At 42.0% G+C, this 19,241-nt stretch overlaps 1 protein-coding gene across 5 annotated transcripts in view; it reads right to left on the bottom strand.

Annotated features, from left to right (window-relative positions):
• Positions 1–17,024, bottom strand: part of APTX (aprataxin) — a 38,878-nt gene extending 21,854 nt beyond the window's left edge. For 2 of the 5 annotated variants that reach the window (XM_059924610.1, XM_059924609.1), the window contains exon 1: positions 4,514–4,596. In XM_059924610.1, coding sequence (XP_059780593.1) covers positions 4,514–4,524 — 11 coding nt within the window. In that variant the 5' untranslated portion in view covers positions 4,525–4,596. Of the gene's footprint in view, positions 1–4,513; positions 4,754–5,032; positions 5,079–16,980 lie in introns of those variants that run through there. The other 3 variants (XM_059924612.1, XM_059924611.1, XM_059924613.1) reach the window with 3 other exon arrangements.
• Positions 17,025–19,241: the final 2,217 nt, after the last annotated feature.

Below are 19,241 nucleotides of genomic sequence, written 5' to 3'. Positions count from 1 at the left end.
ATTTGGGGAATGACAAGGGAGTGAAGGGAGACACCAACCAAGATTTCTAATTTGGAAATACTCATTACCCAAAATGAGGAATACACTGGAGACATAATTTAGGGATAAATGATAAGTGAAGAAGGGATGATTTCAGATTGAAACACAATTAGATTAAGTTGCCTGCAGAAGATCCTAGAGTCACACTAGGATATACGGGTATGAAGCTCAGGGAGGGGAAGGGACTGAAGGTGTGTATATATATATGTATGTGTGTGTGTGTGTGTGTGTGTGTGTATTTTTTGAGACTATAAAGTGCTTTATTTGGAGTCTTGGGAATTGCAATTCAGAAGACACAGTTTCGAGTAAAACTGAAAGTGTTTCAGGGAAGAGAAAGAATCAGGGGCTTATAAAGGTAAATGCCACAAGGTTGTTAAAGTTGTAAGAATTATGACCAGCTCTGACACAAAAAGGAAATATTTGTCCTTAACTGAATGTATATATATGAGAGGCATCAACATGTCATAGAAGTCAGGGTAAAAAGAGAGGATGAGATCACCTAGGGGCAGAACAGGGAACTGTGGGAGGGACAGACTAGATCTTTGGGACACCTCCCTAGACTCCAGAAGCCTACTAATGCTCAAGCCTCTAATACCCTCTCTTTGAGAAACGCCCCTTGCAGGCAAGGCAACACTCAATCAGCCGCTCTGCACAAGCTTTGTATCCAAAGGCAAGAGAAAAGAAACCAGATTTTTCAAAATCAGAGTTTCACTACCATCTGCAAAGACAGAATAATGCAAAGCAGAGTGAGCAAATGAGTGCTGAAGACGTGCAGTCACAGAAATAGGATCAGTCAGGAAAGGCTTTGGAAACTGCCCAGTAGAAAAAGCCAAGAGCCAAGGGGACTGATAAGAAAGAAAAGGAGTGGGAGTGGACATTCCACTTCAAAAAGCACAAGTGATGGTACAGATTTCAGCAATGACAAGCCATGGGTGAGGGGTGAGAAGCAGACTTTAGTTGGCCAACCCAGAGGAGCTGCCCCAGAGAGTCACCCAAAGAAGGCAAAGGTGTTGAAAGAACACTAGGCCGAAAAGTTGAGATTTAACAATCCATAGGAGACAACTGCCAGGGCCTGAGCTGCAGAGTGAGGTGAAATGACGCTGTGTGTAGGCAGGCTGGAGTGGAGAAATCTAGAGTCAGAGATGAGTCATTTAATAACTTAAATGTGGGCCAGAGTTAGGTCTAAAAGGCAGCTCCTTTGTGAGGGAGCTGATGCAAGAGCATGAAGAGTCAGCTGTAAATCTAAAATCCTAAACCCAGAGCCTCAAATGATGATGGTGCTACAGGCAAGTCCCACTTCTAAATGCTACGTGTTCAGAGGGGCATCTGTTTGCTCTTGCTGGAAACTGATGAATGAGCAGGTAATGGACTGAGAAGTGAAGTATGTCTTCATTAAGCATTGGGAAATAAGTCATCTGGTGACTGACTACTCACAGTAATAATAAAAGAAGCCTGAAGAGAGGACAGCTGGATAGCAGGGACAGGAGGGAATCCAGTGGACAGCTGGGAGCATGGCTGACTTTTGCAGGATAACAGCACCTACCCCTCCCGCCCCACACAAACACACATTCACGTGCTTCATTCCCTCTAAAGTTCTGAAGTTATAATGTTCTTATTTACTACACCTTGAGAAACTGAAGCAGTGACTACACGATGCTTATGTAACTAAACTTAAGCAATATCTTCGCCCATTTCAGCCTCCAATTCCAACTTCTAGGAATGAAGCATTTTAGAATATGGGGAGCACAAAAGGATGGATGTTCCTGGATCTTCAATATAACTCATCCAGTAAAACTCCATCAACTGCAAGCTCTATGACAGCAGAAGTCAAGGCCATTTTTCCTTCCACTATACCCCTAGCACTTAATACCTAGCATACAGCAAGAATATAATAAATATTTGCAAGTGAATGACCAGATAATAATCCTATCCAGGTTCTCCTCCCTTCCTTCTCTCTCCCCTCCTCTAGCTCCTCTTATGTGGGGTGCTTTGCTACTCTCTCTGAGCAACCCCATCTCCACATCTATGTGGGTAAATCCTAATTCTCTATTTTTCAGCCCCACACTTTTCATTCCAGAGTTGTAGGGACTGGTCAGAAAGAAATTCTGATTATTTCTTAAGGGACCCAAGTGATCTGATGGTCCGCACAAGGCCAGAAATCTGGTAACCTGGAACACGCTGTCCAGAAGAATATTCTGCAATGATAGAAGTGTTCTAAACACTAACGTAGCCACCATGTGACAATCAAGCACCTGAAATGTAGCTGGTGCAACAGAGGAACTAAATTTCTTACTTAGCTTTTTTTAAATTTAACAAAGCTGGAGTATCCAACCTAGACTTGGAGAAAGGAGGTGTCAAGGAAGGTTTCCGATAAGAGGTGGGCCTAAAATGAGACCTATACATTAACTGGGTTAGTTAGGTGAAAGTGGGCAGCCTAATTAGGTGAGGAGCAGGAAGTGGAAAAAGGAATCAGAGAGAAGATTCCAGTCAAAGGGAACAGCAAGGGCAGTGCACAAAGAAACAGCACAGTGCACATGAAGAAGCAGTTCAGGGCTGCTGCAACCTAAAGTATGAGGCAAAAAAAGAGGATGGAGATGCAGGCTGGTCCAGATGAAGCAGAGCCCTGGGTGACCAGCTGCAAAGCTCAAACGTTAGAAGCTCTAATGGATTTTGCAGTTTAGTAAACAATAAATATTTGCTGAATAAATGAGAGAAAAGATTGGATGAATGAACGGACAGATCCCCTTAAATATTATTAGCAGGACTTTGACTCAGTCAGATTTGTTTTCAAAGATCATTTGGGGGAGGAGGGTAGGTAGTGTGGAGAACAGATAACGTGGGATATAGGACTAGAGGAGGGGATACCAGTTAGAAGGCCATCATATTTCAGATCAAAGAAGATGAGGTCCAAAGTAAGACAATAATAGAGATGGAAAAAAGAGCACAGATTTGAGAAATATTTAGGGGGCAAAATCAACAAGACTTAGTGATGGATGTGCTAAGAGTAAGTTCAGAGAAGATAGAATTTGAACAGTCTGTGGGACTCGCAGGCAGAGCTGTCCAGCAGGGTAGTCAGAGGTGGGCACGAAACTCAGAGGAGATCTAAGGTGACACTTCAATTTGGGAGCATGCAGGAGGGAGTTAAAACCAAGCTAGTTGATGTGCTCACCTAGGCAGTGTGTACAGAATGAAAAGAACAATGGGCCAAAGTCACAAGCCTTGGAAACACCCAACATTTTAGGAGAGGAGGAAGAAGACTATCCACAGGAGAAATGACTGGTGAGCGAGGCACATGGAAAAACAGCTAGAATGTAAGCTCTTTAAAGGAAGGGGGCACTTTGACTTGTTCATCTCTATATCACAGTACATGTTTGCTGAATAAATCAGCTGAGTGTATTGTCCTGAGAAGCAAAGAAGTAGGGAGAGAAAGGTATCATCAAGTTTCAAAAGCAGCAAAGGAATCCAGTAATGACTGCAGAATGTCAATCTGGTTTGATAATCAATCACTAGTGACTACAGGGTAAAATTTCAGGGGAATGACAGATCTGAAAGCTAGACTGCAGAAAAGAACGGGAGGTGAGGAGTTGGAGACAGAATTTAGAATACTCTTTTAAAAGTTTGGATGAGAGGGGAAGAGAGTTACTGGATGAGAGTCAAAGGAAGATGGATCACCAGGAACTTTTTCTTTCTTTCTGGCTTGGGAGCGGGGGGGGGGGGCACACACATGGATATGAGAAACCTGACCTTGTTTATACATGACTGGGACGTAGACAAGGGCAGAAAAGACAAATGAAAACAAGGTGTCATAGGTGAAAGTATAAAAGAAAGGTCAGAAGCAAAGATAAAGGAAATTGCTTTGATCAGGAGACAGCTCATCCTCTGATACTGAAGGAAAGGTAAAGATAAGTGTAAATCTAGATGACTGTATGAAGGGAAGGCAGGGGCAGAAATCTGAGGGAGAGCACATCTGATGACCTCAATTTTCTCCCTAAAATAGTAGATAACAACAGAGTAAGATGTTTGGGAGCTTGATAAACAGTTGAGGAAAATCAATATAAAATAGTGGATAACATCCAAGCCTCTGAAATCCAACTGCTCAAGTTCAAATCTTGCCTCCACCACCTACAGACTGTGCGACTTGTGGCCAGTTATTTAAGCTAAGTCTTTATTTCTTCAGCTGTAAAACGATATTAATTACTGCTCTACACCACAGCGTTGTCACAAGGGCTAAATTAAGAAGTAAAAAGTTCAGTATCTGGCAAAAAACAAGCATTCAACACTACTATCACTCTTGTTAGTAGTAAAGATAGGATGAAAGCAGGAGCTAAGGAAATGTAAAAAGATCATCCGACAGCACTGACTGTGCAACTAAGGTGAAAGGGCACAAATCTGTTGTGTCTCCCCACCTGAAGAGCCCTGTCTCAAGTGTTCTAATGACGCCCAATATAAATCAAATTCTCAAAAGGCTCCAAACCTGAACCACATTAATTCCACAGAGAAATTATATCCTTGCTTTGTTGAACCGCTGTCACTGGTCTGCAAGAGAAAAGGCTTGCTTCTTCTGGCCTTCCTGTAAGGCCTGCTGAGGACGCTGTCAAGTGCCCTCAAGTTCCTCTCATGGAGCGTTTCTGGAGAAAACAATGTCCTTCCTGACAGGCTGCGCCGCCTCCTTGGGTTGGACAGTGCCCATTCTCTAATCTTTCCTCTGCCTGTGTTCCGACCAAGCTAGGTCAGGTGTCAGGGGCACAGGTGAACGAACGCGAAGTGGGACGGAGGCCAACGTGGGCGCCGCCAAAACACGGCAGGCGGGAAATGGGAAGCCCAGAGCCCTAGAGCCCTAGAGCCCGAGGATGCTGCAACGCCTGCCAGGAAAGAAGCCGTGAGAGCGTTATTCAGGGCACATCACTCAGAGGCAGTAGCAGACCCGGCCTGAGGCCCACTCCCACGGCTCTCAACCCGGCAGGCAGAAGAGGCAGGCCGATAACCGCCTTACCTAGAGACGGCGGAGGCTGACAAGCTCACGTTACTCCTCCACTTCCGGCGCTGTGGGATGACGTCGCGAGACAGACTGGAGAGCAACCAGTGATTACCTGCTGACAGGGTCTCGCCCGATGCCCGGATCGGGAAGTGCCAGCTCCACTTGGACCCGTATTGGGCCACGGTCCAAGTTTGGATCTTGGCAGTTATCCCAAAGAGGACGAGCTTTCTCAGCATCTCTCTATGCGAGAGCTGCTACCCCGTCACCACCTCTTAGTTTCTGAAATGGGAGAGACTTCAGGCAGCTCTCCTCTCGGTGGCCGTTTCTAGGCAGCCGTCCAGCCTCTGACATTCCCTTCATAAGGAAAAGCTCACTACTTTTAAGGCCACCTTTTGCGCTGTAGACAGTAGCTGCTTGTGGCCGCCCCCTTTCAAAGCTACAATCTACTTTCTCCTATTCTGGGGGAGAAAGGACTGGAGGGGAGAAACCTTAGCGGAGAAACCTGCTAAGATTTTTTAATGCTGTCTTCACTAAATGAACTGGCTGAGGGACAGTCAGGGAGGAGAGAAGCAGGATGTTGGAATAAGATGTGTTTACCGATTTTTACGGCAATTCCAGGATGTTCCCTAAGAGTCATATATTGCAACTATTCGAAGGCATTCTGGCAGATGGAAAAATTCCTCTCTCATTTGGAATACTGTTTCCTTCCAAAGGAAAGCAGAGACTCAATGGTATGATGGCGATATCAGAGCTATCAAAACAGAGTGGGAGGATCTTCCAGGAAACAAGGAAGGGAGACTTGCAGTTGTTAGCAGAGAAGATGCAGGTTTATATTAGGGTCACACCAGTTAAGTGGAGGAGCACAGGAAGCTTCTCAGCGGCCACACAGGCCTCATGGCAGTGGAATGTGGTTAACATTGCTCGAGGTAAAGAGAGGCTATTCTGGTGACCTGACCAGTTATTCCCTCAGAATTAAGCTTCTCTTAGCCTCTTCTTCAACCTGACCTGCCTATGTTGTGTCTTGCATTCAAAACTAGATTGGATTATTCTAATTGGATTATTCAACATATACTGTGCAAAAATGCCCAGCCTATTAGGTCTAGCCCTTTCTCTATAGCATACTACCGGCCCAAGAAGCAGGGTCACATGGCATAATGCACGGCTTCAGGCAGGCACAAAATTTTCAAGGACTCCAAAACCAAAGATTTATCACAAACACATACATAGAGATTAATAGAGAATAAGCCTGTGGTATTATCTAATGCAGTAGCCCTCAAAGTATAATCCTTGGATCAGTAGCAGTAGCCTCAGAACACTTGGGAACTTGTTAGAAATGCAAATTCTCAGTCCTCACCCCAGGCTTACTGATTCAGAAACTCTGGGGGGTGGGGCCCAGCAATATGTTTAACAAGCCTACCAGGTTATCCTAATATTGTACATGCTTAGATTTGAAATTCACTGATGGAAGGCAAAGGCTTCAAACCACACACCGTGATAAATGTGTTTTGTTAGTATACTCAGAGTTTTGGGGGTTTTTGTTTGGTTTGGTTTTTTCTTTTTTTCAAATAAAAACTTTTTTTTTCAATTTTTAATTGTGGCAAAATACTAATAACATAAAACTTACCCTCTTAACTGTTTTTAAGTGTACCGTTCAGTAGTGTTAAGAATATTCAGACTGTAGTGAAATCTATCTCCAGAACCCTTTTTTTTTTTTTTTTTTGGCTGCGTTGGGTCTTCGTTGCTGCGCGTGAGCTTTCTCTAGTTGCCGCGAGTGGGGGCTACTCTTCGTTGCGGTGCGCGGGCTTCTCATTGCGGTGGCTTCTCTTGTTGCGGAGCATGGGCTCTAGGCACGCAGGCTTCAGTAGTTGTGGCGCACGGGCTTAGCTGCTCCGCGGCATGTGGGATCTTCCCAGACCAGGGCTCGAACCCGTGTCCCCTGCACTGGCAGGCAGATTCTTAACCACTGCACCACCAGGAAAGCCCCCCAGAACTTTTTAATCATGCAAAACCAAAATTCAAACAACTCCCCATTTCCTCCGACCCCAGCCCCTGGCAGTCACCATTCTACTTCAAGTTACAGTGAGTTTAACCACTCCAGATACCTCATGTAAGTGAAATCATACAGTATTTGTCTTTTTGTGACTGGCTTATTTCACTTAGCATAATGTCCTCAAGGTTAATTCACTTGTAAGTGTCAAAACCTCTCTCCTTTTCAAGGCTAAAAAACATTCCATTGGGACTTCCCTGGTGGCACAGTGGTTAAGAATCCACCTGGCAATGCAGGGGACACGGGTTCGAGCCTTGGTCCGGGAAGATCCCACATGCCGCGGAGCAACTAAGCCTGTGTGCCACAACTACTGAGCCTGTGCTCTAGAGCCTGTGAGCCCGGGTGCAAAAACTTCTGAAGCCCGCGCGCCTGGAGCCCATGCTCCCGCAACAAAAGAAGCCACCGCAATGAGGAATAGCAGCCCCTACTCCGCAGCTAGAGAAAGCCCGCGCCTAGCAATGAAGACCCAACGCAGCCAAAAATAAATAAATAATTAAAAAAAAAAAACAAAAACATTCCATTGCATGTATACACCACACTATTCCTCTGCTTCCACCTTTTGGCTATTATGACTAATGCTGCTGTGAACATCGTTGTACAAGTATCTCTTTGAGATCCTGCCTTCAATTATTTTGTATATATACCCAAAATTGGGATTGCTGATTCATAATTCTGTTTTTAATATTTTAAGGGACCACCTACTGTTTTCCATAGCGGCTGCACCATTTTACATTCCCACCAGCAGTGCACAAGGGTTCCAATTTCTCCACATTCTTGCCAACACTTGTTATTTTCTGATTTGGGTTTTTTTTCTTTTAATAGCAGTCATCCTAATGGGTGTGAGGTAAGGTGATATCTCATTGTGGCTTTGATTTGCATTTCTCTAACGATTAGCGATGTTGAGCATCTTTCCATATGTTTTTTGGCCATTTGTATATCTTCTTCAGAGAAGTATCTATTCAAGTCCTTTACCCATTTTTTAATCATGTTATTTTATTGTTGTTGCATTGTAGAAGTTATTTTAATCTTCTGGATATTAACCCCTTATCAGATATATGACTTGCAAATATTTTTTCCCATTTCATAGGTTGCCTTTCCACTCTGTCAACTGTGCCCTGTACAGAATTTTTTTTTTTTTTTTTTTTTGGCTGCGTTGGGTCTTTGTTGTTACGCATGGGCTTTCTCTAGTTGCGGTGAGCGGGAGCTACTCTTCGTTGTGGTGTGCAGGCTTCTCATTGCGGTGGCTTCTCTTGTTGTGCAGCACGGGCTCTAGAGGGCAGGCTCAGTAGTTCTGGCGCACAGGCTTAGTTGCTCCACGGCATGTGGGATCTTCCCGGACCAGGGCTCGAACCCATGTCCCCTGCATTGGCAGGTGGATTCTTAACCACTGCACCACCAGGGAAGCCCCAGAAGTTTTTAATTTTGATGTAGTCCAATTTATCTATTTTTACTCTTGCTGCCTATGCTTTTGGTATCATATCCAAGAAATCATTGGACGCTTTTCCCCTATGTGTTACAGTTTTAGGTCTCACATTTAGGTCTTTGATCCACTTTGAGTTTTTTTTTTTTATATATGGTATAAAGTAAGCATCCAACATCATCCTTTTTGCATGTGGATATCCAGTTTTCCCAACACAATTTATTGAAAACACTGTCTTTTCTCCATTGAATGGTCTTGGAATACTTGTTAAAAATCATTTGACTACATATGCAAGGGTTTATTTCTGGGCTTTCTATTCTATTCCATTGGTCCAGTACCACCCTGTTTTGATTACTGTAGCTTTGTAATAACTTTTTAAATCAGGAGGTGTGAGACCTCCAACTTTGTTGTTTGGGTTTTTTTTCCCTTTTTCCAAGATTGTTTTGGCTATTTTGCTCAGGGGGTGTAATTTTTTTTTTAATTACAACAGTTAGAATTTAGAAAATCTTGCAGGATTCTTGGTCTCTTGGGAAAAAAATCAAGAAATCCAGCAAATTCTGGCAACAAATAGCTGGAATTGGAGTGGCTGCCAAGTGCTCTCTAGTTGCCATTGTCTCCACCCACTCATTTATGTAACCTGTCCCGTCCCTTAAAGGCCCTTCTTTCTTTGATACTTTGAGACTCCTGGTCTAAGGGAAAGGCAGTTGGAGCCAGAGGACCAGCCTGGGGAGGCTGCAGTGGTCTGGTTCAGAGATTTTCTCAAAAGGAAAAATACAAAAAAAAAAAAAAAAAAGGAAAAATACAGAGTTCTGAGAGAAAATATAACTAGGAAATTTTGTTTGTTTGTTTGTTGCAGGACAGAGGGTAGAGTGGGAGGGGTTGGGGAGGGGTGTCAGGAAAGACCTATCTAAGGAAAGGACAATTAAACTGAGTCCAGAAAGATGAAAATGAAACAGACAAGACTTGGTAGAAGAATCTATGATCTAGACTGAGGAAAGTGCATGTACAAAAGCCCTACAGTAGGGCTTTTAACATATTCTTTCAGGTATGACAGAAATCCAATGGAGCTCAAGAGTAGATTGTAAGAGGAAAATGGTGATATATGAGCAAGGGTCAGATAGTAAACCATTCAGGAACTGTATGTAGGCTCATCCTATAGTCAATGAAAAAACCCTAAAGAGTTAGCCAGGGAGTGACATTATTTGATTCTCATTTTATGAAGATCACTGTGGCTGCTGTGAAGAATGGATTGGAGGGGAGGATGAGAACAGAAAGACTGAGAGCAGTTAGTAGTTTACTGATGTAGCACAAAGGATGTTGGCAGCCTGGACAAGAATACAGAAGTAGACTGATTTAAGAGCTATTTTGGAGGCAGCAGCAACTGGATGAGACAACACATATTCTTCTCTGTAGGCCAACCTAGGTCAGATGGCAAATAATATAAGTCACTTAGTGGGGATAGGACCAAAACCTAGTGAGCTATACATGTAGTTGCATCTTTCACATATCCAAAAACTTCTCACTGCAAGTACCTACGACTCTGCCTGAAGGCTTCCTCTGGCCCCAAGAGCCTTCTCTGACTGCATACAGGCCAGAAGGGATGGGATTTACACTCCTGGGAGCAGTAGTGAAAATGATGTAAAGAAGTGGATGGGTAAACTTGTTTCCACACCCCTGGGGTGAAACAACTTTGAAGCATAAACTACTCTGTCTCCCGGAGGCTCTCCAGCCCCAGTTGTCTAGAGGGGTAACCTGTGCATTAACCCACCGGTACTGCTTCCCTCCCATCCCTGTCTCACTTCTCCACTCCCCTACTGATGTTTCCTGCTATCATCTCCTAAACAAACTAATTGCACTCAAATCCTTGCCTTGTGTATGCTTCTGGGGGAATACAACCTACACACTACTGCTGAATATTTTCTTTTTTTTTTTAATTAATTAATTTATTTATTTATTTATTTATTTTTGGCCACATTGGGTCTTCGTTGCTGCGTGCGGGCTTTTCTCTAGTTGCAGCGAGCAGGGGCTACTCGTTGTTGCGGTGCGTGGGCTTCTCATTGCGGTGGCTTCTCTTGTTGCGGAGCACAGGCTCTAGGCGCGCGGGCTTCAGTAGTTGTGGCACACGGGTTCAGTAGTTGTGACTCACAGGCTCTAGAGTGCAGGCTCAGTAGTTGTGGTGCACGGGCTTAGTTGCTCCGCGGCATGTGGAATCTTCCCAGACCAGGGCTCGAACCCGTGTCCCCTGCATTGGCAGGTGGATTCTTAACCACTGTGCCACCAGGGAAGTCCCTGAATATTTTCTAATGATATTTTATTTCTCTTTTTTAGGTAAGTTAGTAACTCCTACTGCTTCCCAACTTTTTGATGTCATGGCACAAAGATAAAATTATATATGCAGATCATACTGGGGTCACCTTAAGGTCTATGAGGAACTTGGTGAAAAAAAATCATTATATTTTCTTTATAATTATATGTGATAAAAATTTAAAATAGACCATTTGAGAAAATAACATTGATTCTGGCTAAATATCCAAATAAAATATTTTTAAATTTTTCATGAGAAACTTGACCATGTTTCTGTGAATATTACCTTTTTGACATTAGGTTTCATGGTGAAATAGCTATGTCATTTCTGATTAAGTTTTTAATGATAATCGTTTTAAATTCTTAGAGTCACACCTATAATTGGCACACCAGTAGAGAAGTCCTGTTCTATACATCACAGAGTAAACATGCTAATGTATCCATAAACTATACCCTGCAATTTACTTTAAAATTTTCCACCTATAATTTACACTTCATTGTTTTCAACTCCTACTTTCAATACTAGTTAACCTCTCCCACTATGTGTTGATTTCATAGCTTAACTCTCTCAAGAATCTAACTTTGCAAGAGTTTAGGGGATCGTCACTGTAATCCCAAGTACTAACATTCATACCATTGATGGTTCCTGTTAGAACTTCCATTTCAATTCATCAATTCTTATTTGTGTAAATTGCAGATGTTGTGGTGGTCTCTTCTGAAATTTCTTATAAACATACTAATTCTAACTTATCCTGCTTACCTTCTACCATCTCTTCATTGCCAGCCTTGTACGAGCAATGCTGAACTTCTTACCCCTCCACCCCCTCCTCCTCAGTACTCTAGAGAGAGAGATGAGCTATCCCTGCTAAGCCCTGGCCCAGCTGTAATACTCTATTGCATTCCTTGATGTTCATGCTATTTCCTCTGGAATGTTCTTCCTTATTTTCTCCCTAATTCACTCCAGCCCCCTCCAATCCATTTACATGCAACTAGAGAAAATATTTCAAAACACAAATCTGACTAAACTCAGTAACTTTTAGTCTTACTTTTAAACGAGATGTTATCTATCTCTCATAATCCTATCTACCACTTTTTCCTTGCCTATCCACATACCCAACACAGGGAGTTTCTTTCAATTTTTTGAACCCATTCAGTCAAGGTTCTCTGGTTGGAAGCTGGAAAAGTACTCTAGCTAACTTAAAGATTGATGAGGCTGCCCTTGGTAACATTCCCAAACCATATGAATCCTGTACTATCCAGGCCCTCAACCTCACAATTACAGAGAGTTAACAGTAACTCCAGAACAGGAGGGCCTGGGCTCCTGGTATTGTCAAGATCAGTTCTTCCCTCTGGTCAAGTAGGAGGGACATGGATTTAGGAGCCCACATGGACACTTGCATCCCACATTCTCCAGGGTCTTGGCCTCTAGCCAGATGAAATCAGATTAGCTCTAGCTTTCCATTGCTTGGTACATTTATTCATTCATTCAACAAGTATTTTTGAGTAGCTTCTACATGTCAGGTATTGTTTTAGGAGCCAGGGCCTATACCACAGTGAACAAAACAAAGCTCCTGCTTTCAAGGAGCTTACAATCTAGTGGGGAGAGGCAGACCATAAAAAAGAAATATATGGATAGGGACTTCCCTGGTAGCACAGTAGTTAAGAATCCGCCTGCCAATGCAGGGGACACGGTTCAATCCCTGGTCCGGGAAGATCCCAAATGCACAGAGTAACTAAGCCCATGTGGCACAACTACTGAGCCTGCCCTCTAGAACCCATAAGCCACAACTACTGAGCCCACGTGCCACAATTACTGAAGCCCGCACACCTAGAGCCTGTGTTCCGCAACAAGAGAAGCCACCGCAATGAGAAGCCCGTGCACCGCAACGAAGAGTAGCCCCCGCTTGCCGCAACTAGAGAAAGCCCACGTGCAGCAACGAAGACCCAACGCAGCCAAAAATAAATAAATTAAATAAATTTTTTTAAAAAAGAAGAAATATACGGGTCATGTGGGGATAAATGTTATAAAGAAAAAGCAGGATAGAAAGTGATGAGGATATTTTGTTTATTGTGGAAGGCCTTTTTTTGAGTACAGACCTAAAAGAAGGAAGGAAGCCATGTAGATATCTAAGTGGGAAGGGAAGCCATCAAAGGATTTTAATCAGAGGAGTGACTTTCTGAGCCCCGCCACCTCCAACCACCACAGAGTGACATATTTTTTAAAGGGTACATATTTTTTAAAGAGTCATTCTAATTATTTTATGGCACCAGGATCTTAAAAAGAGGGAATGGTTTACAACCTGCAGTTTCTTCAAACCTCGATGTCTATATCCATTCAACAACCGCATGGAGTGCCTCCTCTGTATTTGGCAGTGAGCTAGGTGTTGAGGACAGAGAAGGCAACAAGCAAGACCCAGCCCCTCCCTTTAAGGAACTTTCAGTGCAGGGAGCTCAGTTCCAGCACACACTCAGCTTTCACAGACTCACTTTTGAGCTCTTCTACTCTCCTGAACTTGTCAGTGTCCTTCAGATATTGACCTACCTGCGATTTCTCCCATTTGTCTTTCTCACTATACTTCAAACTGGATGCCCAGAGGCATTTTCCTGACCATGGTTTGGCTCCTCTTGACAACAAATTTGTATGTCTATACTTTTACACTATTCAGACAACCCTGGGACCCTCCTACTTTGTCACTCTTTTCACTAGCAAAGATCCAGCTCTGCATATCAAAATATCACAGTTTAATTAAATTTACTCTTTCTTTCTTCACCATACTTTCAATGAGAGTAAAACATCTACTTAACATAGAATAATATTGGCCTAAAGTATATGGCCTGTAACAGAAGTTTTTAACCACTCTCCAAAGGACTTTCGATACAGAAGAGACCTCACTTCCCACATATGTGACTTCTCCCTGATGTCTCAGAAATAGGGGATATGGCATATGTGATTAAGGAGAAAAAAGCACAAAAAATTTTTTTAGAAAATATAGATTTAGTCTTTCTCTCTATGGCAGTCTATTACTTTTCTAGACCCTATTTATTCTCCCCTCTCAGAATTCTTGCCCTTGTATAGTCCCCTCCCACACTGACTCTGTTCTTGGCCAAGGAACTGGCTTTGGCCAAAGGGACATTAAGAAGTAGGATGTGAGCAGAGCCTTGATAAGTGCTTGCACATTGTGGCCTATCTTTTCGGGGTGCTTCTCTTCAGAACCCAGCTGCCAGGCTGTGAGAAGCCCAAATTAGCCACATGAAGAGATACTATGAAGGAGTACTGGGGTCCTGGTCAACAGTCCCAGATAAGCGCCCAGCCAACAGACAGTATGTGAGTGATCCAGCTTGGATGGACCCTCCAGCCCTAGTTGAGCAATCTCAGTAGTCACCACACAGAACAAACATCAGCTATCTCTGATAAACCTTGCTCTAATTGCAGAATTTTGAGCAAATAAATTACTGTTATTTTAAGCCACCCATGTTGGGGGCATTTTGTCATACAGCATAAGATAACAAGAACACTCTTTTTTAAAAAAAAAGAGGTGCTGTTTCTACTATATGTTGGAATTCTTAAGACTAAAATGCCTGAACCCTGGGTCAAGGTTCAACTTCCCTAATAAGAGAGATGCCAGTGTACAATTATACTGGTGTAATTGTTAGTTTAACATCTGTGGCCCCATTCATCTGTAAGCTCCATGAGGGTTATGTCTATCATCGTCAACATTGTTTCAGTGACCTAGAAAAGACCCTAGCACATAGTAGGCACTCAATCAATATTTTAGTAAGTCAATATTATGTTGATTTACTAGCTATATTAGTTCTTCTGTTCGAATAGGACAGTAATACTTGTTATTTTATTATTATTATGAGCAAACACTATTATATAATGTTTACTACATGTAGATACTGTTCTAAGCAATTTACAGGCATCAACAAATTTAGTCCTCACAATAACCCTATGAGCTTGGTACCATTATTATCCTTTTTTACAGATGAGGAAACTGAGGCACAGAAAGAATAAGTAACTTGTTTGTCAAGGGGCCAGGATTCAAACCCAGGGAGTCAGCTTCTAGAGTCCATATTCTTTGCCACTACACTGCCCCCCCCCCAGTTTCCTGTTCTAGGCCTGGCAGTGCCATTGCTGTTGAAGCAAGAACAAGGAAAGGTTTCACACCAGAAGATGAAGAGTCCCCTCATCATGATGAAGACACCCCTGTGATTATGCAGGTGGAAAGCTGCACAGAGGGACCACGTTCCTGCTCTAAAACACCTTCACAACGTCAATGACAACAAGAAGATGACAGACAGGAATGAGAGATGGTGACACACACCAGGAAGAAAAACCCTTATACCAGGCCCTAACCCAAGCCTCTAACTCTACCAGCTAAAATGACTGAACCCCAACCCGTGAACTCAGCTCAACCCCAGTCACCCTACAGGACTATAATGAGCCCTGAGTCAGGAGCTGCTAGCTCAGCGCTGAGTCTCTTTTAATGCCAGTGCCACTGTGACTTGTTACTGGGTCTTCCTTATGCTCAGCACACAGACCAATGACGAAGGCCCAATGTGGCACCATCACCAACTCTGCCTCTGCTCTGAAGAACAGCCTGGATGTGGGAGTCTGGATCTAAGCCAGTAGCACTGTGAAGGTCACCAGCAAACTGACCTCCCAGTTTGATGAGTACTTTCTTGACCCAAAACTACCACTACCACCACCAGCAAGTGTGTACACTCACACACAAATGGCCCAGCCTCACTCCCATATTTGGAGAAGACATAAGTTTAATATTAAAACTGAAATGGCAATTTACCCCAACAGTAGAAGAAATATTTCATAACTGTATCGCTTGATAGCTAAAAAGGGGTGCAGAGTTGGGGAGCAGGATGTTAGGTCTTGGTAATCAGTGGGGCCTTTTAGAAGGAGCCTTTGAACTATGTCTTCTCCATTTGACATTCACTCAACAAATACTTTTTGACACCTGCTATATGCCAATAACTGTAGTGGGTGTGAGAAATAAAATGCTGTGAAGCCATGATCACTGAGAGTGCTCCACCTCAGAAACAGTGCTTTAACCCATTGAATCCCTTTTTGGTGTGCTGCCATCAGGCTGTAAGAGGCATCCTTGTGAACTAGACACCCTGTCAGGGATGCTGTCAAGGACACTGCTCCTCATATAACACAATGTTCTCTTCATGAGCATCTCTGGGAGACAGTCCAATCTGATCTCAATTCTGGGAATAGTTCTACTTCTCCAGAGTAACAGGTTTGTTTTTTACCTATGGACACCACGAATTGTAGGACCAATGAGGCTGTCAGCTTACAGACAAATTCATGGTCCAGCTGTAGCAAATGTGAAGGTCATTCCTATCTGCATTTTTAGCTTTGTCCCTGGCTCTATTTTGTCTCTAGCCATGTTTTTATTTCTTCATTCTCTGCACTTTTAATTTATGGCATCCTGTGTGTATGTGTGTGTGATTTTTTTGTTTCGGAGATTTTTCTTGTATCCTTGGAAATGTCTATGAACACTTTCTAAAAGAAGACATTGGCATCAATGTTTATAATACATTATATACATTTACATAAATGCTATGATAGAAGTGTATCTACAGGGTGATGTTAGCACACAAGAGGGCTTATAAATCAGTCAAAAGCATTAGAGGAGACCTTGCATAGGGGTCATTGCTTGAGTTGAATTATTATTTTGTATTGTTCTTTGTTTTGTTGAGGATCTTGTAGAGTTTATTCACAATACAACAATTGTTAAACAAAGTTAAGTTGTTACCTAGTGCAAGATAATAATAAAAATCTTGCAGAGTAAATTTTTTTACATCATATCATGGGTTCATGGGACACCACAGAAATTTTTTACAACAGATTGAGGCTACTTCCACAAGAGTTTCATTTCATCAATTTTTTTCTGACAAAAAGATCATGGGCAAAAATAATCCATATTTACATAAGAATTTACATGCAGAGAAAGAAATTAAGGTGGAATATCAAACTTAAGTTAGAAGATATTTGATAGCAAAGTGAGGTGAAGAATTAAAATAGTTATTTAGAAGACATATATACACAAAATGTTATCAACTGGATTATTCAAATAAATGAGGACAAACAGGATTTGGGAGTTTAAATTATCAAGATCAATAGTCTCCATTTGGAAGGGATATTAAAAATCATTTAGTTCAGTTGCATACCTGTGCAGCAGTGTTCTTCCTTAATTCTTTATTCCATCTTGCAGGTAGGCCCCCAGCCTTGGACGGTCCACGGATTGTGCGGTTGCCTGTATGAGAACAGAGTGAGAGAAAGAATAGCTGCTGACACATTGTTTTAAGTGTGCTGGGTCAGCAGCTAATTTTTAAATACACTCAATTTGAGCTCTTTTTTCCCCTCTTTTCTTAAAAAAGAGTTCTAGCAATATAAAAACTCATATTGACCAACTGCATATAGAGGACCTGAAGAAATAGGTCAAGATCTCATGGATGAAGCATTTTACAATTTACAAAAAGACAGCAATAAACATGTTTACTGCACATCTTTTCATTCGTCAATGGCATGAAAAATTACAACCATCTTTCTTCAGGTTAAAAAGAAAGAACGAAAAAGTAAACTAGCTATACTCCATGACCTCTTTCAACAATCTATAAGGCCCGGCGCTTTAAAGAGGATACTGTTCTGCCTTGCATTGGGGAAAATTGTTGACTTTTAACTTAGAATGACTAGAGAGAATGCATTGCTATTTTCCCCCCTCTTCCTTTCTATCAGAATTTTTTTTTAAAACTTAAAAGCAAAATTATCTGAAAACTGCTCACTGCTGAGCAGAAAGCCTACTCTGAACTCAGCAATTAGTCACTGACATTTCCTGCAGGAGGGCAGCCCAAGCAGGCAGAAAAACCACTATAGTGCTAGGCTGGATGGTCCATGAGGGCAGGAACCATCTCTGCTTCTTCACAACTATCTACCTGGTGCCTGGCTTAAAGTCTGGCACAATGCATATTTATTCATTCATTCATTCCATAAACTTGTATTGAGTACCTACTCTGTACCAGGCAGTGTTCTATATGCCTGGGATACATCATAAAACAAAATAGACAAAGATCTCTATCTAAATGAAATTTTACTTCTATTGGGAAGACGGTATAGCGGGAAGAGACAATAGGTAAGTAATTTGTTATGTCATGAGTGTGAAGTTATATAAAAAAGTTAAGGGGGATTGGGAGTGCTAAAGAGGAAGAGCAGATTGTGATTTTGAATAGGGTAGACATTGTAGGCTTCATTGAGAAGGTGATATTTAAACAAAGCCTCGAGGGGGGTGAGATGCTCAATACACACTTGTTGATTAAACAAATGAATGAGACCAAAGTTAAGGAAGCAGAAAAGTACAAGGGATGTTCAGGAGGTGGTGAGAAAACGAGTTGAGAAGGTAGGTTGTTGGAGATGAAACTGGGAAGGAGATGGGAGGCTCACTAAGAAGGGTGCAGAGCTAAAGGGTATGAATTTACAAAATTTAGAGTTTACAAAGAACTTTCACTTATAATCCTATTTAATTCTCACATTCCCAGTAAAGTTAGTTTCGTCTCTACTTTACCAATAAAGAAACTATACTCAGAGAAGCTTGGTAATTTTCCCAAGATCACACAGAGATACAACTTAAGAGTAAAATTTTATGTAAGTTTTTAAAATTATACACCCTGTAGAGCAACCAATAGATTGTAAGTGCTCAACAAAAAAATTAAAGAATAGTAAACTAACAGCCTATTTTGAATCATGTGTATGGTATTACTGGCAACAGAAAATATGCAGCTGCAAATCTATTTCTTTCATAAATGCCTCTCTTTTTACTAGTATAAACTTTTGCGAACTTTTGCTTTCAGATTCAATCCATTTCTCTTACAAACACAATACTTTGTGACTTGATTTTCATGAATAAAAATATTATTTCTCAATTATACAAGAAATACATGGATACTTTCTTTAAAAGGTTAAAGTCCCCACCCAATGGCCACCCTCCACCCTGGTCCTCAACATCAGAGATAAGTAAGTACTTTCAGTTCTGATTGTATCCTCCTGCTCTTTTTCTATGAATACTTGTATATCCAAGTGTTGACTGAATATCCACACTCCGTTGTTAATATGTTTAAAACTGAACTCATTATTTTCCCCTCAAAGCTAACCTGGTTCACTGATTTCCTGTGTCAGTGAATAGTATTAAACCATCAGAAACTTTACATTCCATATATTATCCGCCCACTCACCTATCACATCTAATCATCAATCAATCCCTGTAGGTTTACCTCTTTAATATCTTGCGTTACCACTCTTCTCCAATCCTACTCCCACAGCTTTAATATTGGCCCTCTTTGCCTACTGCTTCTACTGCAAGGCCAGATTCATGGCTGTGTGATGTGCAGTCACACAGGGTCTCATGCTTAGAAGAGCCCCATGCTAGGTTTAATGC

Source organism: Balaenoptera ricei, chromosome 6 (assembly GCF_028023285.1).
Source record: "Balaenoptera ricei isolate mBalRic1 chromosome 6, mBalRic1.hap2, whole genome shotgun sequence".
NCBI lineage: Eukaryota > Metazoa > Chordata > Mammalia > Artiodactyla > Balaenopteridae > Balaenoptera > Balaenoptera ricei.
Note: the sequence above shows the minus strand (reverse complement) of the source record. Positions and strands in the feature narration are given on the sequence as shown.